This window comes from Syngnathoides biaculeatus, chromosome 5 (assembly GCF_019802595.1).
Source record: "Syngnathoides biaculeatus isolate LvHL_M chromosome 5, ASM1980259v1, whole genome shotgun sequence".
Taxonomy (NCBI): domain Eukaryota; kingdom Metazoa; phylum Chordata; class Actinopteri; order Syngnathiformes; family Syngnathidae; genus Syngnathoides; species Syngnathoides biaculeatus.
The window spans coordinates 20,618,205-20,645,927 of record NC_084644.1 but is presented as its reverse complement, the minus strand read 5'-3'; the positions used below and the strand labels follow the sequence as shown (position 1 = coordinate 20,645,927).

The window sequence follows — 27,723 nt, the reverse complement described above, 5'->3', positions numbered from 1 at the left end:
CAAGTAACCCATACCATTGGCTCTAACACAGTCCCATTCAATCACAGAAGCTGGCTTTTGAAGTTTCCCTCCATAACAGCCCAGATGGTTCTTCTCCTCTTTGGCCCGGACATCCACAATTTCCAAGAACAATTTAAAATGTGGAATTGTCAGACCACAAAACACTTTTCCGCTTTCCATCTGTGCATCTTAGATGAGCTCAGGGCCTGAGAAGCCAGCGACATTTCTTGGTGTTGTTGATAAAGGTCTTTTGCCTTACATAGTAGTTTTAAAATCGCACTTACAGATGTAATGCTGAACTGTATTTACTGAAATTGGGTTTCTGAGGTTTCCCTGAGTATATGTAGTGATATCCTTTACACCAGGGGTGCCTAGACTTTTTTTTACCCCAAAATGTACTTTTCAAGGAGCCAGCCTCTCGCGATTTACCCCGGGAAGGGGGTCTATAAAAGAGACCGTACATGGAACATCTTTTTTTTTTCATTAGAATGACCAATGAAGCAATAGAATGCCCAAGTCACAAAGATATAAAGAAGAATATTTCACAACACGAAATAATTAACTATGAAAATGAACTACTAACACCAAGTCACAAAGATCTAGACTGAGTGAAGTTACTGGGGCAATATTACCCTATTGTTTCGAGCCATATTTAGATTATATGCGCTCCCAGTCCGTTCCAGTTCCGCGGCGGAGATGAGCCATCGCGGTCGGGCCGAGGTGGCTTATCACAGCGCCGAGCCGGGCCGCTTTACAGTGTTGTCCTAGCTCGCAGCTGAGTGCGCCATAAACTAATGTTTATCGCTGCCACCATCAGCGGTGTTGTTCATCGCGGACGAAGGCAGGAACAACCCTGTCGGCAATGGCGCACTCAGCCACATGCGATGACAACACCAAAAAGCGGCCCGGCTCGGCACTGTGAGAAGCCAACTCGCCGCCGAAGATGAGCCACCGGAACTGAAGCCATGACCGGCTGGCTCATACATACTGCCACGCCGGCGACAGACTCCCAGAGAGTATTATGAGCCAGCCTGGCCGAAGCCGTGCATCTCCGCGAGGCACGATGCGGCAGCCTTCGCGGGCGAGCCGACACGGCAGCCTTCGCGGGTGAGCCCAACGCGGAAGTTGTCTGATGCACACATCGACGCATTTAGCATCCCTGTCATACGTATGCGGATCTTTTGTTCTATTATGAGAGACGGATTAATGGTAAATCCATCCTCCCGAGTGTTCAAGCAATGTCCAGCAATGGAACGAGACGGCATTTTGGCTAACATGAAGGAACAACGAGCTACCTTCCTGGAGGTAAAACTAATAGAAACAAACGAGTCCACATGAGGACGGTCCTGCCATGTACGTCACTTCCTGCTTCTTCTCAAAAACAAATCCCTCGAGAGGATTTCATGGCGGGAGTTACAAAAAGCTGTATACGTCAAAATCATGTTTTGTGGTGCAAAAACGCATGCGTCCATGTCGGCTGCCGTTTTTTCATTAATAACATACTAAAAATGATGCATTTCACGACAGTGACACTTTAATCAAAATCCTGCAAAACAACAAGTCTCACCAGGTAAGTTTGTTCATCGCCGTGGCCAAGACGTCCTCCTTGTCCATGCCCACATGTGAAAACTTGACCTTTTTGAGACAGAAACACTGAATGGAACTTTGAGAGAGCCACCTAAAGAGTGATAAAGAAAACCATAAATTATTGGACTAACCCTGTTTTAAGACTTAAAATGAACAATAACAAATGAACAAATAAATGATTTCTTTATAGAATAGAAAGGAAATCCATAAATTTGTCACAGGGACAAATATGACATCCCAAATTGCTGTTTGCACCGTGACATGTTCAAATTTGACCTCAAGATAGATGTGAAATCTTTCCATGTCCATCAGAAAAGGCTTCAGGTAGTGATAGTAAAATACTACGCCAATAAAAAGGCTGGAAGAAAAGTGGAAAAGCAAACATCATTACTAATACATGGCTCCCCTCAAACATTCAATCGAGCACAGGGATGTTTTGCCAAGTATCACATTGATGTGGACATTCACACACATGCATACACATCATGGTTGTTCATTTAATTAAAACATGTCAATGTGAAATTAATATTTAACCCGTGGCACATGCTGCATTGGACAATGAAGACAAGGAAGATAATATGCAGTTCCACAGGGTCATTGTGTGGTCATGAAATTAGATCCACCAGCACCTCAATGGGATTTATGAAATTACCTAAAATGACATGTAGAGCTGTTCAGTAGAGGGAAAGGAAAAAATAGATATAATCCTGCTCTTAACAGTAACCCACAAAGTTATCTCTCACAAAGTATACATAAGATCCTCTATGTGACAATGCAGGGAATTGTAGCCAGGTTAGCATTGCATTAGAGTTTACCTTTGAAAACACTGACTTGAGTAACAAAAGAAAGTTTTAGAATGACATTTATAATGCCCTCTGCTGACATGATTGTGCAATCACAACGATGATTGAATGTTGTGGTTCCAGTCACTAATGAAAAACATTCTTGTATGAGATAATCTAATTCCTCTTTCCTGTAGAGACAGAGTTGGATAGCACAGGACTCAGGAGACAGTGTTTTACTGGGGTGCCCAGATGGTGTCCTAATTGAACAAACTGATGTCAAGCTTTTATGCAACACACATTGTCTTGTAGACAGTTTTAAATTAAAAAAAGACACTCAATACTATCCATCCATCCATTATCTAAGTAGCGGGTCACGGGAATGCTGGAGCCTATCCCAGCAAACTTCGGGCAAGAGGCAGGGTTGCCAGCCAAACGCAGGGCACATAGAAACAACAGATCATTCACACTTACTGTCACACTTATGGACAAATTAGAGTCTTCAATTAATGCATGTTTTTGGGACGTGGGAGGAAACCAGAGTGCTGGAGATAACCCATGCAGGCACAGGGAGAACATGCAAACTCCACACAGGCAGGGCCAGGATTGGAATCCGGCTCCTTAGAACTGTGAAGGAGACACTCCGTTAACCATGCACTCACTTATGATTATCCATCCATTATCTGAGCTGCTTACCCTCAGAAGGGTTGCTGAGTGCCGAAGCCCATCCTAGCTATTTTCAAGCACTAGGCGGAGTATACCTTGGACTGGTTGTCAACCAATCGGAGAACACAGACAGTCACTCACATTTGAAAAATGTACAGGTGTTGGAGATATAAAGTTACGGATGTGGTCCGCCAGTCATGCCCGCGGATAAAAGTTGCCGGTGTGTGTTGTTTGTAATTATGAGTATCACTTTAAGAGCGGAGGGGGGCAGTGTCAGGTACACTAGGAAGTACAAGTAGGCTGAGCAGCAATTGCGCAGTGGCGCAGCTGAGAGGGAACATTGGTCAAGACTGCACAAAATAAGCAACATCTCTAAATCTCTATGCATTTCTACTTGTAACAAATTTTACGCGCATCATTTTTCATGCTAGACTGTGCAGATTTGCAAGTGCGATGGCACGTGGGCGCATCAGCACCCGTCAAATCACAGTGATTGCATAGAGACAACCATTCGCACTCACAATGACACCTACAGGCAATTTAGGGTCTCCAATTCATGCATGTTTTTGGGATCTGGGTAGAAAACAGAGTGCGGGAGAAAACCCAGGCAAGTGGGGGTTGGGGCAGCTGGAGGTGGGGAGCAAGCGCTAAAACACAAAGCCTACCTGCTTAATATAAACTCCTGTCCTGGAGAAGACATCCACTAGCTCAGGGTGCTGTCGAGTCTCTTGATTACCATGCCCCAGGCTGAAGTTAGTATTGTTTCCCCATGTATAAACTTCTGTCGGGTCTGTAATGTGTTTGAAAAATATATGAGGGAAATTAATGTTTAGTATGCAACTCTTAAAAGTTTCATATAGTTATTTTGGATTTTTTAAGCACTAAAATTTGATTTGTTGAACATGAAACATTATATTTACCAGAATTTCGAAAGACAACATGAGATGGTCGATCTTTCATCAACAGGTCCAGGGTAGACAGACCCTCCTTGTCCTGACTGGAGAGAAGTCCACCATGCTAGATGTAAAGAACATGATTACACATTAATAAACTTACTGGAACTTAATTTAACAAATGACATTAAAATAAAGCTGGCAGCAAACTCACATTTAGCTTTGTCATAGTCATAGATAACCAAACAAAATGATAAAACTAGCCTTTTTCTATCTAGACATGTACCTTGACCAGGGAAAGGAGACAATGAATCTGTCCATAGAAGACACTGCGGTGCAGAGCAGTCCAATGTGATTCTTTATCCTTCACCATCAAGTCAGCGTTTTTACTTTTCAGCAGCCAATCCAGTAAGGCCTTCTTTCCCAGTGAGGCAGCCAGGTGCAATGCTGTGCGACCGAATTCATCACGCAAAGTCGCTGCATTGTGGCAGTGTGATGTTAAGAAAGCTCGTAGCTGCCCCTCTGAGCCTCTCGTTATTGCCGCTACCACCTCATTTGCATGCTGCTGTGAGCAGCATTTTGGGGTGCAGTCTGGCAATTCCAGACTCATTCTGACTAACCCAAAATATTCCAAAACACAAGGTCTGCTGTCCTCTCACAGTCCACCTTAAATTACAGTGATTCTCGGACAACAGAATGTGCAGGTGAAAATACACACACTGCATTCATGACAATCTGTAAAGAATCAAGGCTCCCCTTAAATGGATAATGGGGGGTTGAATTAAATTTTAGAAAAAAAAAAAAATAAGGCTGGGATGGCTTTGGAGTGGAGTGCTAGAATTGTGCTTGTGTTGAGGTTCCACCGCACCCTAGCAACCCCAGAAACTGTGGGACTTCCTCAGTCTACCATCTCACCAAAATGCTGGCCACAAGCCAAGGTGCTTGCCTTGGATGGCATCATGTAAAAAAAAAAAAAAATGTTACCTTATATACAAAATCATACAATTGAATATCAAAAATAATTTGTCCTATATGATATCTTCAAATATATTTATATATACTTTGTTTTTACATAAGGCAAAACATTCACAAAGTCCTTCAATTTTGGCACCCTGCCGTCCAACCATTAATTTGAGGGGAAAGCCCACCTTTCCCCTCAAAAATCACGGTCTGCTTTTTAACACTCCATAATTGAAGCATACACCTGTGAAAGGAAAATTTGACAAAGCATCAATTGAGCGCATGCTCCACTTTAAAAGTATTATTTAATGCTATGTAATCTTTGTTCAGGAAACATAACGTGCATAAGACAAACTATTTTCTCCTATTAAAATAGACCATGCAAAATGTTTTAGAACTATATTCAGGACTAGTCTAACTGTATGAACATTATGTTTGATAACACGTATTATTTATAAAAGCGATTTGGCTAGTACATATGAAACAAGCAAGATAAATTAGCATTATAATCCAGTGGTTAGTTTCAAATGCCGTCCGATTCATTAAATCATGGTTTTTGGGTCGAATTGCAGTATTCACCAATTTTGTAATTTAATCCAACTTCGAAGCAAGTGCAAGGCCTTCGTTTAATGTATTCTACAGCGGTGACCAATTTAATGTTAGACAGTTTGGCGGCTCTGGTATGTGCAGCTCCCAAAATAAGGATAAGACATTCAAAACCGTATTTTCGTGTCTTGGATAAATGAAAAGCATGCGTGGATAAAGCCAAACTGTCATGTTAGTTGACAAACGTTGGTTAGCATTAGCCAGAAGCAGAAGCTAGGTGGACTGACACATCACCGCAAACTCGCATAGCCGAGATGTAAAAACAAATCATCACATTACCTTCTGTTAGATAAAGGAAAGAAGGGATATGGCACAAGAAGTGACATTAACCGTGTCTATCCACCGTTCCATTGCTACAAATTTTTTGTTTTCACAAAAACGTAGTGGAAATTTGATTGACTCCGTCCGACCCAGGATGGCTAGCATAAAGAACAAGACTTTTGATTGGTGAATAGGTCTACACTCAGCTCTTTTATTGGTTGTTGTTTTTTTTCACGAATTCATTTATTTTTAGCGTATTAGTATTTGAGATCTATGCGATGAAAAGGGTGGTATATTTGGAATTACAGTATCAGTTGTATTTTTGAATAGATAGTGGAAAATCAAAAGTCTAGTTACAGTACAACGACAGGAATAGTATGACAGATACTACCAGTCAAAAGTGTTAAAACACCATCATCTTACCAGTTTTTTATTTTCGTTGAAATGTATGTGGTTCAATGTCTCATTTTATACTGAAATGAAAGGACGGAACAAAAAAAAAACGATTCAAATTAAAAAGAAATAATGGAATCAATCTCTAAATAAAATATATTTAAACCATTTGACTCATTAAAGAAGCCACCTTGTGCAGATATCAATAGTATGACATATACTACCTGTCAAACGTGTTAAAACACCCTAATCTTACCAGTTTATTTTCGTTGAAATGTATGTGGTTCAATTTCTCATTTTATACTGAAATGAAAGGACGGAACAAAAAAAACGATTCAAATTAAAAAGAAATAATGGAATCAATCTCTAAATAAAATAAATTTAAACCATTTGACTCATTAAAGAAGCCACCTTGTGCAGAGTTACGTAACAGGTTGTGGCATTTTCCCTAAAATGAAAATCAAATACTCAAAAGAAAGTTCAACAAGTTTCCTCATTCTGTGTAGGACTTGTAGATTGTGTTGTTTCACTCTTATCTGGTTTAAAGTTAAAGTCTGGAAACTGTGCTTTTTGACTTGTCAAAAGTTGTAATTAGTTTTATTTTAAAGTCAAGCATTTCAAATCCAATGGGGTCTAGCGCTGAACTACCGTAGGTTGAGAAACCCAAGCAAGGTTACTCAAAACTGAAAAATAATGTACATTTTCAGAATCAGAATCAGCTTTAATGGCCAAGTATGTAAAACCACACAAAGAATTTTTCTCCTGCAGTCAGTGCTGCTCTGCTACGACATTCAGGACATAGAACAACAAAGGAACAAGAACAATGAACAAGACATTTCTGTTTATAGGAACTATTCCTTATGAGAGACGTGCAAGATATAAAATCTTCTTCTTTTAGAACAGGTAAGAGATAAGTGTGTCAACGTCTCACATTGTGTTGAGCTTGTACAGAGTGTCTTTACCCGTCCCCGGTTCCTGTTATAGACCAGCGCAATGACATTAGTGCAAAGGAAGCAGTTTAAAGTGATGAATCATGCGATAGTCTACAAAATACATAACTAATATTGATAGGACCAGCAGGATGTGAGTGAATGCCCTAACATGGCACAAGGCAGAAAAATAGTAGGTTCGCTGATCAAGAATTGAATGACTTGCTTGGCAGAGGGAAAAAACTGTTCGAATCCCTGCTACATTTGACTTTCATTGATCTGTACAGCTTTCCTGACAGAAGGAGCTGGAAGAGATGGTGGCCATGATGTGGAGGATCCAAAAGGCACCTGCCTGCTCTGGACCAAGTTTGTGTTTTTTGTCTTTCCGTGAAAGTCCTCAATACTGGGTAGCGTGGTGCTGACAATCCGTTCAGCGGTTTTGATTGTTCTTTGCAGTCGGAGTTTGCCCCAAACCAGACAGTGATGGAGGTACACAGTACTGATTGGATGATCGCTGTGACGAATTGTCTCAGCAGCTGTAATGACAGGCCGTGCTTCCTCAGAAGCCGCAAGAAGTATATCCTTTCCTGGGCTTTTTTGAGGATGGAGTTGATGCTCGTCTCCCACATCAGGTCCTGTGAAACTCTAATTCCCAAGAATTATATTAAAGGAGCACTCTCTAGACTGTAACTTTAAACTGGTCAAAGAAGTGAAAGTAACTCAATTAGTTAAGATCCTGCTCAATCTGTTTGCGAAGATTCTATCTTGAAAAAAAAATTGGGGGCCATATGGTCTATCCATCCATCCATTTTCTCAGCTGCTTACTCTCACAAGGGTCGCGGGGAGTGCTGGAGCCTATCCCAGCTGTCAAGGGCAGGAGGCGAGGTACACCGTGAACTGGTTGCCAGCCAATCGCAGGGCACATAGAGACAAACAGCTGCACTCACAATCACACTTAAGGGCTATTTAGAGTGTCCAATTAGTTTTGAATGTTTTTGGGATGTGGGAGGAAACTGGAGTGCCCAGAGGAAACCCACGCAGGCACGTGGAGAACATGCAAACGCTACACAGGTGGGGCTGGGATCGAATCCGGGACCTCAGAACTGTGAGGCAAACGCTTTCCAGCTGCACCACCGTGCTGCCATATGGTCAAATTGGTGAATAATATTCAAAACGGACATATGTGATATTACTTTGCATTCAACGCACATCCAGGTTTCATGGACACAGTTGGATAATTGTCACATTGAGGCAGGCTACTAAAAGGAGAGGGTGACTCTCGTGTTACACAGGGACCCACAGCAGGGCCCCCAGTTATGACATATTGAGGAGTGGACCCTTATTTCACCAAAATACAGTAAACTTCAGCATCTGAGAAAATACTAACGTGTGTAATGATGAATAAATAATGATGACTGATGATGTATTATAAGATAACAGTGATGTTAAAAATATGTATCCAGTCAGTATTTTGAACTGCAATTTAATTCAAACGAACATGCCCACGTTCATAACTCAGCATGTAAATCCATTGTATGTGCACAATTTCATCATGGGACAACATTAGTGAGCTGTGGGTTACACAGTCAGAATGAAAAATGTTATCTACGTATAAATCTTCAAATGTCTTTCAAAAAAAAGTCAAAGTTAAATATTATCGTAATTCCCAATACCGAGAACTCAAATTAATGGTGGGTACGGATTGTTTTCAGACCCCTTAAATTTTTCACACTTTGTATACTGCAGCCACTTCTTAAAATCCCTTATGTTCTTTTTTTCTCCACATTAAATGTACAGACAGGACACAAATTGATGTGAAAAAATTTTAATTGTTGAAATGTTTGCTGATTTATCTTTAAAAAAAAAACTGAAATATCACACCCATAAGTATTCAGGCCGGGCGCCGCAGTGGATCAACTGGAATGCGTTGGCATCACAGTTCTCAGGTCCCGCATTCAATCCCAGATCCGCCTGTGTGGAGTTTGCATGTTGTCCCCGTGCCTGCGTGGGTTTTCTCCGGGCACTCCGGTTTCCTCCCACATCCCAAAAACATGCAATATTAATTGGACACTCTAAATTGCCCCTAGGTGTGATTGTGAGTGTGGCTGTTTGTCTCAATCTGCCCCACAATTGGCTGGGAACCAGTTCAGGGTGTACCCTATCTCTTGCCCGTTGACAGCTGGGATAGGCTCCAGCACTCTTGAGACTCTTGTGAGGATAAGCAGCTAAGAAAATGGATGGATGGAAGTATTCCAGCGTTTTGCTGTGGCGCTCATATTTAACTCAGGTGCTTTTCATTTCTTCTGATCGTTCTTGAGATTGCTCTACACCTTAATTGGAGTCCAGCTTTGTTTGATTATACTCATTGGACTTGATCAAGCTACACACGTCTGTATAAGCCCTTACAACTCACAGTGCATAGCAGAGCAAATGAGAATCATCAGAATCAGAATCAGCTTTAAGGGCCAAGTGTGTAAAAACACAAGGAATTTTTCTCCGGCAGTCGGTGCTGCCCCGGTACGACATGCAGCACAAAGAACAGGGAACAACATAGCAACAAGAACAAGACACATATCTGTTTATAGGAACTATTCCATATAAGACGTGCAAGATGCAAAATCTATACATGTAGGTATGTTAAAAATGTCAATTGTGTAAAGGGAGCAGTTTAAAGTGACGAATCGTGCAGTTTACAAAATGTGAAAAAAAATTAATGGAAAATGAATAAATTATATATATATATATATATATATATATATATATATATAACATATGTAGAAATATATAAAAATATATTACTGATACTGATTGGACCAGGAGTATGTGCTTGATTGTCCTAACATGGCACAAGGCAGAAAAATAGTAGATTCGCTGATGAAGAATTTAATGACTTAATTCCCACAGGGAAAAAACGGGCCCCAACATGAGGTTAAAGGAACTGCCTGAAGAGGTCAGACAGAATTCTTGCAAGGCACAGACCTGTCCAAGTTTAAAAAAAAAGTTTTGCTGCACTTAACATTCCTAAGAGCACAGTGGCCTTCATAATCCTTAAATGGAAGAAATTTGGGACGACCAGAACCCTACCTAGAGCTGGCTGTCTAGCCAAACTGAGTACATAGCAGAGAAGAGCCTTGGTGAGAGAGGTAAAGAAGAACCTAAAGAAGCTCTGGCTGAGCTCCAGAGATGCAGTCGGGAGATGGGAGAAGGTTCTAGAAAGTCCATGACTGCACCTCTCCACCAGTAAGGGCTTTATGCTAGAGCGGCCCAAAGGAAGCCTCTCCTCTGTGCAAGATACATGACGTCGTTTGCTTTAAAAAAAAAAAAAAAAAGACGGTGAGAAATAAGTTTTATGAAATTGTGATAGAACTTTTTGGTCTTAATTCTAAGGGGTATGTTTGAAGAAAACCAGGCGCTTCTTATCACTGTCAAATGCAGTCCAATAAGTGAAACATGTTAGTGGCAGAATCATGATGAGGGTGTTTTTCAGCCGCAGGGACAGAGTGTCTGGTTGCAATCAAAGGAAATATGACTAAAACCAAGTAGAGTACTGAGAATATCCTGGATGAAGTCCTTATCCAGAGTTCTCGGGACCTTGGACTGGGCCGAAGGTTCACCTTCCAACAAGACAATGACCCTAACCACACAGCTAAAGTAACAAATGAGAGGCTTTGGAACAACACTGTGACTTCCTTGAATGGCTGAGCAAGAGCCCTGACATAAACCCAAGTGAGGATCTCTTGACAGACTTGAAAATGTCTTTCCACCAATGTTAACCATCCACCCAGACAGAACCGGAGAGGACCTGCAAGGTGGAACAGGAGAGGATCTCCAAATCCAGGCGTGAAAAACTTGTTGCATCATTCTCAAAAAGAATCATGGCTGTTTTAGCTCAAAAGGGTGTTTCTATATTTAGTCAAAGGTCTGAATACTTACGGATGTGTGATTATTTCATGTCCATGCCCGTTTTCCAAGGCGCTTATCCTCACAAGGGTCGCAGGAGTGCTGGACCCAATCCTGATCCCAGCTAACTTCAGGTAAAAAGCAGAGTAGACCATGAACTGGGCACCAGTCAGTTACAGGGCACAAAACGACACTATCACTGAGGGGTCATCGATCGCTAGCTGTCCACACCAAAGTCACTACATCATCATTGGCACTGAGATATTTCAGTTTGTCCTTTTTAGCAAATCAGAACATCCCACCACCCCCAGACATTATGGGTTACCATATGTACAATAATGTGGAAAACAATTAACTTCAATGGTTTTAGCAAATAGCTTCAATATAAAAGAGTGAAAAATTTAAAGGGGTCTGAACACTTTCTGTACCCACTAAACGTGTTTGCAGCCGAGAGCAGATGTTGACAGTTTAGTCCCTGATGTTATAACATTGTTTTCAAATGCATCACGTGGAATACCTTATTCCTAAATTTGTAATACCTGAACACACCAGTCTTTAAAAAATAATTTTAAATTGACATCACGAATACAAATGATAAGGAAGCCATTGAGCGAAATTGTGAAAAACCCCTGTAATGCTCCCGTACCTCAGCACACCATTATGCACCCCTGTCAAGGGCGCATAATGGTGTGGTCCACACAGTTGCGGTTGGGCTGTTTGTGTATAGACTCTCCCTCCTCGGTCTCCCATCAGGCTGCTGAGCGGCACGCTCATTTACAGTAGCACGGAACTTCCTAACGACAAGGTGCATTGTCTGTATTGGTACTTGGGAAAAGGATTTTTTTTTTTTAACCGAGGTTGACTCTTGAATACCTGACCTATTTATATACTTATTTTTAACAGCCTTTACGCTGGGGTTTGGAGAATACTGTATACGTCGCGAAGAAGTTTGTGTATATCGCCGCTACCCCCCGTTCCTCCCTCCCACCCTTCGAGGAAAAGCAGACCTTAATGAAGATGGTTTGGGGGTAGATTCATGGCTTTCGAGATCGAATTGGAACGGATCAAGGTGGGGGGAAACTTCACTCGCAGGGGACTGCTCTGGACTGCCACTGCGCACTGTCTGCGCAACAGAACAAGATGCGCCTGTTGAGCACGTCGTGCTGGTCTGAAGAGGTAGAAATCCGGAGGAATCCATTGTCGTTGGGTGTGATGTATTTACTTTTGCTCCTTGCTGTTATACTGTCCTGTCAAGGCTGCCCAGACAAATGCGCATGCACCTTGCAAACGGTAAAATGTCAAAACCAGGACTTGCACGCAATTCCGCCTTTCATACCTGCCAATTCTAAGTTACTTTTGATCACAGGAAACAACATTTCCAGCATCAATGAGGACTCTTTTCCAAGCCACCTGGAATTATTAACAGAGCTTGATCTCAGTGACAATGGGATGGAGGCTGTGCAGGAAATGGTCTTTAAAAACTTGCCAAACCTAGAGCGGCTGGATCTGAGCAGCAATAAAATCAAAAAAATCAGCGAAAAGGCTTTTCCACCTGAGAACAAATTGCAGGTGTTGAATCTAAGCAGGTCTTTTCACAATCATTCCTCTGTGAATGAGCTCTTGAACATCCTAGAGAATGGAAAGCTCTTCCAGCTGACAGTCTTGGACCTGTCCCACAATCCCCTTGTGCTTCTGCCACATGACGTTTTCAGAGGTTTATCCAATCTGGTCAACCTCAGCCTGCAGAACAGCTCCATCGTCTCCATCCCCGATGGGATACTGAAGGTGCCACGACTCCAAGACCTTGACCTGAGGTACAACAGTCTCAGGACTCTTCCTTCCACCACCCTGAGTGAGTTCAGCCTGAAGCCAGACCTTCATATTCGCTTAGAAGGGAACCCCTGGCATTGTGACTGTTTTATTGTGGACATGCTCGTGTGGCTGAAGAACTCCACCCGTGTCACAGACATGATGAATCTGACCTGTGCGGACCCTGAGCGTCTGAGGCGCCGGCCACTAGTGCAGGTGGAGCAGTTCCAGCTGAAGTGTTTGGGCAACATGGAGGGCGTACTAGAGACTTCGTATGTTTTCCTGGGTTTGGTGCTTGCACTGATTGGCATCATATTCCTGTTGGTGCTCTACCTGAACCGCAAAGGCATCAAGCGCTGGATGTACAACATCCGGGATGCTTGTAGGGACCACATGGAGGGATATCATTACAGGTATGAAATAAACTCTGACCCACGTTTAGCCAATCTAAGCATCAATTCAGATGTCTGAGCAAAGATTGAGCTGTTATCTGGAACCCCCAGTGAGACATTAAGATGACTTTATAGCACTTAAAGTTGCATGAGTCTTCCCGCCTACGTTGTTGTGGCTCCTAATGAACCCTTTTAGCGCCTAACTTGTTCAGCTATACTGCTGCATGTTCTCTACCTGGCACCTCTAATATAGCCTGGTGTCCTTTTTTCCTCACTTGTGATCAATCATGATGACAGGCTGAAAAGATTGACATGCTCCATGTTTACTCCACCTGAATGACACACAAATAAACTTTATGAACAAAATGATTGATGAATCCATATTGTACTGATCATCACATATTTCTTCTTATATCACTGTCGAAGACAAATGATATAAAGCTTATATGTTTTTCTTTTTAACATGTGAATTTGTGATAAATAGTTGGACTACTTTGTATGATTATTGTGCACATTATATTTTTTTATTTATTAGATGGATGTGATTTTTCCTTGTGAAGCTGTTCAGCTAAATAAAATGCCTCTAAATTGCTTGTATCCACACTGACTGAGGGCCTTTTAATCATAGGAGTAAAAATTGGTAGATACAGGAGTTTGTAGCTGTACACCTATGCAGCAGACGTGCATCAATAATGCCTGAATTTCATTTTACACTACTAAAAATGCCAAGCACCCATGGTATTAATTTTAAGGGATTTTTTTTTTTTAATTAAAACGGCTATTTTTACAAAACAAGTGTGTGGTGCCAACTGAAGATTTGAAAGACATCTTACACTGTGTATATTTGTTGAGCTCACAAGGACAGTCCTGCAAAATATTTTCCCTCTTAGAATTTGCCTCAATTGAGAAGTCCAGTGGCCTTTAACGATCAAGAGGATTTTTGTAAACTACTTAAGCGTTAGTGACCTCATGAAAAGCCTTTATATTCTGCCTTTCACATAAATCAGGTTAGAAGAACCAATGGTGAATGAATCTGTGAAATGTTAACCACCTTGTGAGTTTTTGACTCATAATTTACTGTATAAAGGATCCAAGTTAAAACAGGATTATTACAGTGAAGACTGATGAAACATTCAGAATGATTCTTTTAGATTATAATAGTGGAATGAATTAGCTTGATTCAATGATGGTGGAAGATATTCCACAACTGATCTTCTTCAAAAACTTTCCACAGTTGGTGCATTAAATATATAAGTATTGTTGTTTAGTTAATTTTCTTGCAGAGTACCTTAGAGTTCAAATCCTACAATCACTGCTAAATTTGATTTATTTTCATAAGTCATGTAAAAAGGTTCCACAGCTTCCATATTTCAGATGTACATTGTACAGCAAACAAACTGTAAATTTTAAACAGATTGAGTTTGTGAATTAGTTCACATACAGCATGAGGCAGCACGGTGACAAAGCTGCAGAGGGTTGGACGCACAGTTCTAAGGACCAGGGTTCAAATCCCGGCACTACCTGTGTGGAGTTTGCATGTTCACCCCATGCATGCGTGGCTTTTCTCCGGGCACCCCAGTTTCCTCCCACATCCCAAAAACATGCATTCATTGGAGACTCTAAACTGCCCCAAGGTGTGATTGTGAGTGCGACTGATGTCTGTCTCAGAAGTCTGCGATTGCCTGGCAATCAGTTCAGGGGGTACCCTGCCTCCTGTCCAATGACAGCCGGGATTTGCTCCAGCATCCCGTGACCATTAGGATAAGCGGCTCAGAAAATGGATGGATGGGTGGATGGATGGATGGATGGATGGATACAGTATGTTCAGGAAGGGAAGGATAAGAAGGTTAAACAAAGGGAAATAGAGGACACAGCGTCCAAATTGAGCTATTTGTGGGGTGACAGAAGAAGAGTATGACGACTGTTTTCTCCTGTCCAAGTTGCTTCCTGCTGTGAATCTGATAAAAATCCAAGGCTTGGCTGTGAATCCCCCCCACCCCCCAAAAAAACAATAACTGCCAAAAAAATGAGCTGCAGCCAGTGGATAGGTTTCAAACGCAGAGGCTTTTACCAACAGTCTCACATTGAGTTGTATGAATTTCATTATACTACAGTGGTCGCCCTAACTGCAAATACCAGAAAAGATCTAAACTATTTCATGGCACATGCAAATGAAGGGAAACTTCTCCCAAGATTCTAATGGGGCACAGAGAGGTATTATGGAAATGAGCTCAAGCAGCTTTGTGCTGTTTTAAAGAAAGTAACACTAACTAAATGTTTTTTCCACCACTGTTTGTTACATCACTTGATATGTTTACTACTGCCAGGTATGATTTGAATAGATAATTCTAATGAGGCATTCCCTTTTGAAGCCTCGTTCTTTCCCCCATAGCCGTCAAAATGATTGAATTTTTTTTTTCTTGGCCTGCTGAAGCGTTGCCTACCCACAGATAATTATTTTTTTCCTACATCTAACAACCAGTCTTGTGTAGAATGTAACAAATGTGCCATTTGCAGGACAAGATTTTGGCTCATGTAAAGATTCCCCTCACACACTTTGTCCGTTTGTCCCACGTCATTGCTGCAGCTCACCAGTTCTGTTCATTTGTTAGTGAATTTAAAGTTGAACTCTTCCCCTCTTATAACATCTTGGGAGGGTTTGTGCAAAAACAATAAAGAGACTGCATTTGTGGAAAGATTCTCACCAACGTGAAGGTGGTCCCATCCATACTCTCTGGCACACTGACTGGCTGAACAGATGTGACTTTAAAGGTTCATTTCATTCTTCCCAAAGTTAAACCCAGTAATTCACAAGCCCTTGTTTTCTCATTGTGGTCTTGCAATCTCTGCTGGTTTATTTTGAAAATGGATGGCCTCCCATTATACTTAATTCCCCACAGTGAAGCCTCCCTAGCACTGTGTCCCAGGGGGCACATACATACAGGTGATTACAATGTTTCCACAGAGACCAACAGTCAGGAGTCCGCACGCACACATCCACACATTCACATTAAAAGGAGATTTTTGCCAAGGCCCCCCTCAAGCGATGTTTGGAAGTGCTTTGTAATCACAGTGGAAACAAAGATTGAATGGTCTTGGGAAGTGGAAGAATGAAATAAATGAGCACTTTCTGTTCTATAATCCCCGTTGACACCTTCGGCAGTCCTTTTGTGCTTGTTAACAGTGGTCTCCAAACACTAGCAACATCTAAATAGTCTGCCATTGACTTATGTTGTTTTAGGCATGTCCCTGGACTTCTTGCTGTCAGGGCTGCTGCCTTGAGCACATTTGCAGACAAGAGAACTGAGGTCTGTTATTGCCACTAAACATAGGCTTTACCTATTGCAGCAGCCCAAAGCGGTCAAAGCGTCTCCAGAAATTTAACTAACTTGGTCTGCTCGCTAATAATGCAAGTATTTTAGGCTAAAATGTGTTGAAATTGAGATTTTAGTCCATTACAACTGCCTAACTGAGAAGTTGCTTGTAAAGATATTTCTTTAAGTGTAAACTGTTTTCGCCAAGCAGTACGACTTGGTTCAGTTTAGTACCCAGTGCAATTTACCAATGTACCAAATGAATTGATCCCCATTACACAGCATACCACTTTTTGGTACCCCACTTTTAGGTTATCAACCATAGCGATACAGATTCTGAAGGTTGGAGCTTAACACCCAATGCTGTGTGCTGGTCAGTTGCCATAGAATCCCCACTTCCATGTAACAATGGAAAAGAGAATAATAAAAAGCATGCCTTTCACAAACGGGTTTTCTTACCTCATAAAATAACAGTACATCACTTTCTTACTCTGTTACAATTTCTTCATTTCGACCACTGTTATAAGTGGCATGAACCAAATGATTTGTTCTGCACGATGAACCTTCACATTGGAAATGTTTTTTTGCTCTATAGGAGGCGCAACATCACAGATTCACAGAATGTCTCTGATTCTTTCACCCTGCCACTTGTAACTAGGCAGAGTTCACCAGGATTTTTATGTCCTGTAGGCAAGTGGGGGGTGGGGGGGTTATTTAAGTCACACCTATAAGACTGTGCCCCTGAAAAAAGCCACACATACAGACAATTTTTTTTAAAATCAGCATGAATCAAGTTCACTCATTCACATTCATCCAATATACTGTAATTGCCGGTTTGCATTCAGTATAAAATACATTACTGAAAAAGGGAAAACAAGATCTGGTGTGCCACTCCATCACACAAAACAGAAAGAAGCTATAAGGCATACTGTGAAGAATGTGGACCCACAGTTAACAAGAAACCTATCCATGTCTTTGAAGGACAGTATAGAATTTCATACCACATAAAACTGCTTGGAATGAAACGGACTTTAGTGTCCAGAATAAATAGGCGGTCCACATGACATTCAAAACCATAATGACCAGATACCCATAAAAGCCCCTTAACCCCTAACACTGCCATGTTTGTTTCACCACATTTAATATGCCAGTGCACTTTCCTTGTGTCGAGAGACAGACTGGCAGGTTATCAGATTGTCAGGGAGCCATAATTACATTCACTACACAGCACTGGTCTGCTGCTCTGCAAACACCTGGCAAGTTGCCTCGGAGAGTGACCTTTCCGTCTGAAAAAGGCGATCCAAGGCTGCCATAAGACACAAATAAAAGACTGGAATTACCATGCAAAGATTTCCAAAGCCAGTTGCCTGAATCGCCCTGATATGCCATTAATGGCTCTGATGGCAAATACTTGTTTCTGGATTTTGTGGGGCATTGCTGGCCTCTGCAACCCATCATCACCGCCTCAGCGTCCCACCTCTTCGCAAGATGCCTCGTTTTCACTAATGTGGATTTATGATGCTGTACATTAGATGCTTGGGAAGCAAGTCTCCCATTGAGCCGTACTCGACATAATGAAGACGGATCTGAGCTGACAGTGTCATAGCCTCTCTGAGGCTAGCTCAGCCATGCACCATTCGACACGTGTGCCTGAGGGACGGACTCGAGGAAAAGCAACACAGCAAGAAACATAGCATTGTGAGTCAGGCTCAATGAGATACGGTAGCACATACTTAAAGCATCAAACAACACAGAGGCAATATGAGGGGAAGCGCTTCAGGAATGAAGAAGGAAGCTAGTTTACCAAGCTTACCAAATGTTGCATATAGCTGAGGATCTAAAATGTTAATAATATACTAACCTTTCATGGGTGACCTTTACAATTGGAAACTAAGATAAAAACAACAAAGAATTTCACGATGCATTTTATGTTTTCCAGATTCCTTTTAATAAACATAAAAATACTGACATAAAAACAACTGATTGCTCCTTGTCTAAAGAATAGGTGTAACTAGGTAACTACCAATATTTTTGCCATACTCAGTAATTATTTTTACAGTTGATTTTTTATGCCCTTGGGTGGCTAAATGTACTGTAAAACTGTATTGCGACTTTGCTTCTTTTCAGTTCCTGAGTGACGGTCATATGATTCAAGAATTTAAATAAAAAAATTCATTTTTCACCCTGCATTAATGTTGAAGTATTACCATGAAGCATCACAGCCAACAATCTGTTAGACACACATGGACAATTTTCCTGTTAATTTCCCAGAGCTCACTAGTAGATCAGATGAATGTGGCAGTCTCTGATGCAGATTCTGTGCATCTGCAGTAAACGAGGAAACAAGTTTATTTTTAACGTAGCTTGAGGCATTTTAAAATCGCTAAAGACTGATTAATTTGGTTGACATGTTCACTGGATGCTATCCAGTGGTTTTGTCCATATTTATCTCTTTAATGAACTAATATCTTGACATGCCCGCTGAGAAGATTGGCGGCCAGTTTGGTTCCACACACCAAAAAGTTTTCTTTCTCCCCTGATTTAATAAGTTTCATAATTGATTAGTATGATATTTAAGCTCAGTCCAGTTCTGGGACGGATGGGATAGGCTCCAGCACGGCTGCGATCCTAGTGAGGATAAGCGGAATGGAAAATGGATAGATAAAAGATGGCATGGTTCTGTTGGCATTAAAGAAATAGGACAACTGGCAAAGACAACATTATGAAGAGCTACCAGTTTGATGCACAATTTTGAAATAATATCCATCCATCCATTTTCTTAACCGCTTATCCTCACGAGGGACGCGAGAGATCTGGAGCATATCCCAGCTGTGAACGGGCAGGAGGCAGGGTATACCCTGAACTGGTTGCCAGCCAATTGCAGGGCTCATACAGACAACAGTCACACTCATAATCACACCTAGGGGCAATTTAGGGTGTCCAATTAATGTTGCAGGTTTTTGGGATGCGGGAGGAAACCGGAGTGCCCATAGAAAACCCACGCAGGCATGGGGAGAACATGAAAACCCCATACAGGCGGGGCCAGGATCGAACCCTGGACCTCAGAACTATGAAGCCAACACTTTACAGCTGATCCACCGTGCCACCTCTGAAAAAATACAAATGTTCAAATCACCTTTATCTGTATGTTATTTTTAATAATTATGTCAACACAATGAACATAAATGACAGAAGGTAGATGCATAAGTATTAGTACTGTAGTCACAAAGTAGACAAATAATTGTTCCCTGCGATGGCGACCAGTTCAGGGTGTAGGCTGCCTTTCCCCCCCAAGTCAGCTGGAATAGGCTCCAGCCCTCTGTGACATGAACCATGATAAGCGGTGTTGAAAATGGCTGGATGGAAACATGTAATTTTTAAAAATCTCTGGATTTAAAAATTTTAATTTTTTTTTTAATCACTTCTACAACATTGTTAGGAAATCACAATGTCCCATCTCCAGTGAGCAGAATAAACTGCCAACTACTGATGTAGTCTTCGAAGGTGCCCCCAGTCAATATTTTGGTGACCTCTGATGTATACCGTGTAAAACGTTTATATAAAACCATTATCAACACAGTATTGAGGAAAATAACCTGTTTAACATTTTACTTCTATCTCAAAAGGTACATTCTTGTGTAAGGAATGATTAAATGTTCCATCTTGTTTCATCTTGTTTCATCTCCTGCATCTTCCTCTCTAACCCCAACTGCCCTCATGTCTTCCCTCACCACATCCAAAAACCTTTTCTTTGGTCTTCCTCTAGCTCTTTTCCCTGGCAGCTCCATCCTCATCACCCTTCCACCAATATACTCACTCTCTCGCCTCTGAACATGTCCAAACCATCGAAGTCTGCTCTCTCGAATCTTGTCTCCAAAACATCCAACTTTGGCTGTCCCTCTAATGAGCTCATTTCTAATCCTATCCAACCTGCTCACTCCGAGCGAGAACCTCAGCAACTTCATTTATGCTACCTCCAGTTCTGCTTCCTGTTGTTTCTTCAGTGCCACCGTCTCTAATCCATACATCATGGCCAGCCTCACCAATGTTTTGGAAACTTTATCTTAGCAGAGACTTTTCTGTCACATAACACACCAGACACCCTCCGCCAGCTGTTCCAACCTGCTTGAACCCGTTTCTTCACTTCCTTACCACACTCACCATTGCTCTGGATTGTTGACCCTAAATATATGAAGTCCTCCACCCTCGCTATCTCTTCTCCCTGTAGCTTCACTCTTCCCCCTCCACCTTTCTCATTCACGCACATATATTCTGTTTTACTTCGGCTAATCTTCATTCCTCTCCTTTCCAGTGCATGTCTCCATCTTTCTAATTGTTCTTCTGCATGCTCCCTGCTTTCACTGCATATCACAATATCATCTCCGAACATCATGGTCCAAGGGGATTGCAGTCTAACCTCATCTGTCAGCCTATCCATTACCACTGCAAACTTGAAGGGGCTCAGAGCTGATCTCTGATGCAGTCCCACCTCCACCTTAAATTCTTTTGTCACACCTAAGGCACACCTCACCATTGTTCTGCTGCCATTATACAGTCCTCTACTATTTTAACATACTTCTTTGCCACACCAGACTTACGCATGCAGTACCACAGTTCCTCTCTTGATACTCTGTCATAGGCTTTCTCTAGATCCACAAAGACACAATGAAACTCCTTCCGACCATCGCTGTACTTTTCCACTAGCATCCTCAAGGCAAATAATGCATATGTGATACTCTTTCTAGGCATGAAACCATACTGTTGCTCGCAGATACTTACTTCTGTCCTGAGCCTAGCCTCCACTACTCTTTCCCATAACTTCATTGTGTGGCTCATCAACTTTATTCCTCTATAATTCCCACAGCTCTGAATGTCGCCTTTGTTCTTAAAAATGGGAACTAGAACACCTTTCCTCCATTCTTCAGGCATCTTTTCGCCCGCTAGTATTCTGTTGAATAAGTTGGTCAAAAACTCCACAGCCATCTCTCCAAATTGCTTCCATACCTCCACCGGTATGTCATCAGGACCACCTGCCTTTCCATTTTTCATTCTTTGTTGTGCCTTTCTGACTTCCCCTTTACTAATCATTGCCACTTCCTGGTCCATCACACTTGCCTCTTCAACTCTTCCTTCTCATTTTCTTCTTTCATCAACTTCTCAAACTATTTAGCTATTTAGCACACTACTGGCACCAGTCAACACATTTCCATCTCTATCCTTAACCACCCTTACCTGCTGCACATCCTTCCCATCTCTATCCCTCTGTCTGGCCAACCTGTAGAGATCCTTCTTCTCCTTCTTTCGTGTCCAACCTTGTGTACATGTCTTCATATGCCTCTTGCTTTGCCTTTGCCACCTCTACCTTTGCCCTACGTCGCATCTCGATGTATTCCTTTCGCCTCTCCTCAGTCCTCTCACTCTCCCACTTCTTCTTCGCTAATCTCTTTCCTTGTATGACTCCCTGTATTTTGGGATTCCACCACCAAGTCTCCTTCTCCCCTTTCCTACCAGAAGACACACCAAGTACTCTCCTGCCTGTCTCTCTAATTACCTTGGCTGTCGTAGTCTAGTCTTCTGGGAGCTTCTGCTGTCCATCGAGAGCCTGTCTCACCTCATTCTGAAAGGCCGCAGAACATTCTTCCTTTCTCAACTTCCACCACATGGTTCTCTGCTCTACCTTTGTCTTCTTAATCTTCCTACCCACCAGCAAAGTCATCCTACACACCACTATCCTATGCTGTCGAGCTACACTCTCCCCTACCACTACTTTACAGTCAGTCATCTCCTTACATCGTCTGCACAAAATAATAATCTACCTGCATGCTTCTACCTCCGCTCTTGTAGGTTACTATATGTTCCTCCCTCTTCTGGAAATAAGTGTTCACTACAGCCATCTCCTTCCTTTTTGCAAAGTCCACCACCATCTGTCCCTCAAAGTTCCTTTCCTGGATGCCGTACTTACCCATCATTTCTTCATCGCCCCTGTTTCCTTTACCAATATGTCCATTACAATCTGCACCAATCACAACTCTCTCGCTGTCTGGGATGCTCAGAACTACTTCATCTAGTTCCTTCCAGAATTTCTCTTTCAACTCTAGGTCACATCCTACCTTTGGGGCATAGCCACTCACCACATTATACATAACACCCTCAATTTCAAATTTTAGTCTCATCACTCGATCTGATACTCTTTTTTTACCTGAAAGACATTCTTCGCCAGCCCTTCCTTTAAAATAACCCCCACTTTGTTTCTCTTCCCATCTCCTCTGTGGTAGAATAATTTAAACCCTGCTCCTAAACGTCTAGCCTTACTACCTTTCCACCTGCTCTCTTGGATGCACAGTTTATCAACCTTTCTCCTAATCATCATGTCAACCAACTCCTGAGCTTTTCCTGTCATAGTCCCAACATTCAAAGTCCCTACACTCAGTTGTAGGCTCTGTGCATTCCTCTTTTTCTACTGACGACGGATCCGGTTTCCTCCTCTTCTTTGTCTTCGACACACAGTAGCTGAATTTCCACCCACGCCCTTGCAGGTTAGCAGTACCGGGGGCGGGCGTTGTTAACCTGGGCCACGACCGATCCAGTATGAGATTCTTTAGATGAAAGCTTATATTTGTTTGGCACAGTTTTTACGCCAGATGCCCTTCCTGACGCAACCCTCTACATTTATCCGGGCTTGGGACCAGCCGACAGATTGCACTGGTTTGTGCCCCCATAGGGCTGCAATATATATATATATAGCCCAGTTATATCAAGTGAGAATAAACATAATTCCCATTACATTATTTAAAAAAAATCTGGAGCTGCATTTGGTTTGCAGACAATAATTATGAGAATTTGTTACATCTATGTTCTAATTATGAAAGATATTTAAACCTGCCTGTGTGCGAGGAGTGGCTATGTGAACAATTTTTCAAAACCAGCAGTGGTTTGAACAGGACCACTGAGCTGAAAGTATTTTTCATCTTAGTATATTAAAGTATATTTTCTACAGAGAGCCAATATTATAGGAGATGTAAAGATGTGGATTTTTTCCCATTCCCTGCCATTGCTACATTGGCCAACTGATGTCAACAACTTCATATTAGTTTGGAGTTTTACGTGTGTTAGTTCGTAGGTTTCTGATTAACTACTTGTTTTAACTTGTGAAGCAGGCAATTTCATTAAATCCAGCAGACATTTCATAAATAAATATAAGTGTATCCGGTGTAAAAATTGTGCCAAACATATATGTGCGTTCATCTAAGATGACACGCTGTGGCGACCCCGAAAGGGACAAGCCGAAAGAAACTTACTTACAAACGGGGCACAGCGGCGACTGGTTACAGCATCTGCCTCAAACTTCTGACCACCTGGGTTCAAATCTGTCTATGTGGAGTTTGCATGTTCTCCCTGTGCCTGTGTGTGTGTTTTTTTTCTGGGCACTCTGATTTCCTCCCACATCCCAAATAAATTTCCCTTAGGTGTAAGATAAGCAGCTCAGAAAATGAATGGATGAATGGTATAATCAGTACAGCGGCACAATGGACACCAGTTGAGGTGGATTAGTGGATGGCTGGACAATAAATTTGCCTCACAACTCTGAGGACCTGAGTTCAAATCCAGCCTCACCTGTATGGGGTTTGCATGTTCTCACCGGGCCCATGTGGATTTTCTCATGGTACTCCGCTTTCCTCCCACACCTCAAAAACATTTATTGCAGGTTCATTGAAAACTCAAAATTGACTGTAGGTGTGAATGCAAATGGTTGTTTGTTGAAACCTGGGTGTGCCCTGTGATTTGCTGGCGACCAGTTCACGGGCTGCCCTGCTTCTCGCTTGAAAAGTGCTGGTATAGGCTCCACCACCCCCGGGACACTATTGAGGACAAGCAGTTCAGAAAAGGGAACGGAAACAGTTTTGGCTAAGAAACATTAATCTCTAGTTGAACATCATGAATTATCACACCCAAATTTTAATTAACTTTCCTGCACTATTGAATGAATTCCAAAGAAATACCCTGCCTATACAACAATAAGCAAACTTAATATGATGATTATTCTGTGTAGTTGGCAGGCATATACTGGAGAGATCATTTTGCCCTTATGATGTGACTTTATAAAGATAAGCAAAATATTGGAAACTTTATATGATGCAGTGCAGTTCAACATCCCAACAAACTAACTTCTAGGTTTATTTTTTTAAACTAACTTACCATCCAAATAAAAAAAAAGCATTATTTTCGGTGTACTGTACACTGTAATCCAGAATTGCGCCTCTCTAAACACTTCACACCAAATGAGGCCACATATACTGTGTCCTGAAAAGGTGGAAAATGTGCATCTGTTCAAAGCACTGTACAGTACTTAATTATGGTTAATGGTTCCACTGACTTTCACAAACTTAATGTAGAGCACATGATGCCACACGGTCCTCAGGCAATACTATAAAATGCTTGGTAAAACATTTTAGAGGAGTGCAAGTTGTCACAGTGATTAACAACCTCAGTGGCACACCAGCGGGATCAGAGACAGTTTGAAGGAGCTTGACTCTACCACCCTGCGAGACTTCTACAAGGTTATATGGTAAAACACCCCCATTTGAAACTTTTTTTTTTTTTTTTAATTATAATGCTCAGCAGGCCTTGAAGAAACTGTCTAACAAGGTCCAAAGCAAGTATGACAGTTCTCTTCCCACCATTAATCTGTTCACGGTGTGCAGCTCCTCCTTTTGCAGCACTCCCAGATGGAATAAGAATCGATCATGTCACCATGTTGTCTTCTTATCTGCACGCAGTAGAATACAGACAGATTTGATTACCTGCTCTTGTATTGTTTTAGCACAAATTCTGCATATTTTCACACTACTAGCGGAGAAAAGTGAAAGCGTTCTGAGTTCTACCCTATATTATACAAATGGAATTGCTTTGCAAAATAACCCAAATTTGATTTGCAAGGCAAATGAATAATAGTACTGCATAGTACTTGTATTGTGTCATTCATACTGTACTTGAGCTGTTTACCTATACGTACAGTGAAGAAAATAAATATTTGAACACCCTGCTATATTGTAAGTTCTTCCACTTGAAAATCATGGAGGGGTCTGAAATTTTCAACGTAAGTGCATGTCCACTGTGAGAGAGATAATCTAAAAAGAAAAAACCAGAACTCACAATGTATGATTTTTAATGATTTATTTGTGTGATACAGCTGCAAATAAGTATTTGAACACCTGAGAAAACCAATGTTAATATTTGGTACAGTAGCTTTTGTTTGCAATTACAGAGGTTAGACGTTTCCTGTAGTTGTTCACCAGGTTTGCACACACTGCAGGAAGAATTTTGGACCACTCCTCCACACAGATCTTCTCTAGATCAGACAGGTCTCTGGGCTGTTGCTGAGAAACACGGAGTTTCACCTCCCTCCAAACATTTTCTGTTGGGTTTAGGTCTGGAGACTGGCTAGGCCTGGCCTTCTCACGTTCCTGTCCAGGAGGGGGCGGTACTGGCGCCGCCTTCTCAAGTTGCTGTCCAGGAGGGGGCGGTACTGGCGCCGCCTTCTCAAGTTGCTGTCCAGGAGGGGGCGGTACTGGCGCCGCCTTCTCAAGTTGCTGCCCAGGAGGGGGCGGTTCTGGCGCCGCCTTCTCACGTTGCTGTCCAGGAGGGGGCGGTACTGGTGCCGCCTTCTCAAGTTGCTGTCCAGGAGGGGGCGGTACTGGCGCCGCCTTCTCAAGTTGCTGTCCAGGAGGGGGCGGTACTGGCGCCGCCTTCTCAAGTTGCTGTCCAGGAGGGGGCGGTATTGGTGCCGCCTTCTCAAGTTGCGGTCCAGGAGGGGGCGGTACTGGCGCCGCCTTCTCACGTTGCGGTCCAGGAGGGGGCGGTACTGGCGCCGCCTTCTCACGTTGCGGTCCAGGAGGGGGCGGTATTGGCGCCGCCTTCTCACGTTGCTGTCCAGGAGGGGGCGGTACTGGCGCCGCCTTCTCACGTTGCTGTCCAGGAGGGGGCGGTACTGGCGCCGCCTTCTCACGTTGCTGTCCAGGAGGGGGCGGTACTGGCGCCGCCTTCTCACGTTCCTGTCCAGGAGGAGCTGGGGAGTTCTGTGGAGCCACCCTGGAGCTGGAGAGACTACAGGAGGGTGGTGGTCATTGCTCTGGTCCTTCTCTCCATCATCCTATTTGCTCCAGATGGCTCCCAGCCGCTTCATGACCTGGCTTCGTTGGCGACCAATCCCTGGTCGTCTTGCAACGACGGCGTGGGAGATTCTCATCCAGAGCAGTTGCCTGCCTCGTTCTGGTTCCTGCCTCGCCGTTTGGTTCCTCACACAGGTCGTCCGCCCGAATCGCCCCGTGGGGACCCTGGTGCTTGGCGTCCAGGTCGTCCTCCTGACCTGTCCACCCAGATGCCGGTGACGACTGGTCCTCCGCCAGTTCGTTGAGCTTTATGTCCCGTTCCAGCACTCTCGTATTCCTGATTGAACCTGTGTGTACCGACCTTCGTCCGTTCTCCGACCAACCTTGTAAGCCTGACTCCTTGATATTTCTGCCTGCGTTGATTGTTCTCCCGTGTACCGACTCCTGCCTGTCCGCTCATCTGCTCTCTTCGCCGACGTCACAACTACCGCTGCTGCACCGGACTGCCTGCTCGATCCCCGACCTCTGCTTACAATAAACGTGTCGCTTCTTGAACTACCTTGCGTCTTCCGACTTCCTGCATTTGAGTCCTACTCTCGTTTCCGATGGGACGTGACACTTGGGATGGAACTCATCATTTGTCTTCCTCTAAACACAGTGGAATTATGACCAAAACGTTCAATTTTGGTCTCATCTTACCACAAAACTTTCTCCCATGACTCCTCTGTATCATCCAAATGGCCATTGGCAAACTTAAGATGGGCCTTGACATGTGTTGGTTTAAAAAGGGGAACCTTCTGTGCCATGCATGATTTAAAACCACGAGGTCTTAGTGTATTACCAACAGTCACCTTGGAAACGGTGGTCCCAGCTCTTTTCAGGTCATTGACCAAGTCCTGTCATGTAGTCCTGGGCTGATTCCTCACCTTTCTAAGGATCATTGGGACCCCAACGAGGTGATATCTTGCATGGGGCTCCACTCCGATTGAGACTGACCGTCATGTTTAGCTTCTTCCATTTTCTAATAATTGCTCCAACAGTGGACATTTTTTCACCAAGCTTGGCAATTTCTCCTTTGCCCTTTCCAGCCGTGTGGAACTGTGCAATTTTGTCTCTGGTGTC

The 27,723-nt window shown here is 42.7% G+C and overlaps 2 protein-coding genes across 6 annotated transcripts in view; one reads left to right on the top strand and one right to left on the bottom strand.

Annotated features, from left to right (window-relative positions):
• ibtk (inhibitor of Bruton agammaglobulinemia tyrosine kinase) overlaps positions 1-27,723 on the bottom strand; it is a 93,368-nt gene that overhangs the window by 53,071 nt on the left and 12,574 nt on the right. Inside the window, exons 1-5 of one of the 5 annotated variants that reach the window (XM_061821263.1) lie at positions 6,179-6,234; positions 4,215-5,132; positions 3,956-4,052; positions 3,701-3,825; positions 1,568-1,678 (exon numbers count right to left, since the gene is read on the bottom strand). In XM_061821263.1, the coding sequence (XP_061677247.1) occupies positions 1,568-1,678; positions 3,701-3,825; positions 3,956-4,052; positions 4,215-4,538 (657 nt within the window). In that variant the 5' untranslated portion in view covers positions 4,539-5,132; positions 6,179-6,234. Of the gene's footprint in view, positions 1-1,567; positions 1,679-3,700; positions 3,826-3,955; positions 4,053-4,214; positions 5,133-5,773; positions 5,956-6,178; positions 6,235-25,170; positions 25,260-27,723 lie in introns of those variants that run through there. The other 4 variants (XM_061821265.1, XM_061821262.1, XM_061821264.1 and 1 more) reach the window with 4 other exon arrangements.
• Positions 9,886-13,510, top strand: tpbgb (trophoblast glycoprotein b). Its single transcript, XM_061821269.1, has one exon. The coding sequence runs from the start codon at positions 12,118-12,120 to the stop codon at positions 13,255-13,257; it is 1,140 nt and encodes a 379-aa protein (XP_061677253.1). The 5' UTR covers positions 9,886-12,117; the 3' UTR covers positions 13,258-13,510.

Coding starts and splice junctions, on each gene's coding strand:
- tpbgb (XM_061821269.1), top strand. CDS start 12,118: ATGCGCCTGTTGAGCACGTCGTGCTGGTCTGAAGAGGTAGAAATCCGG.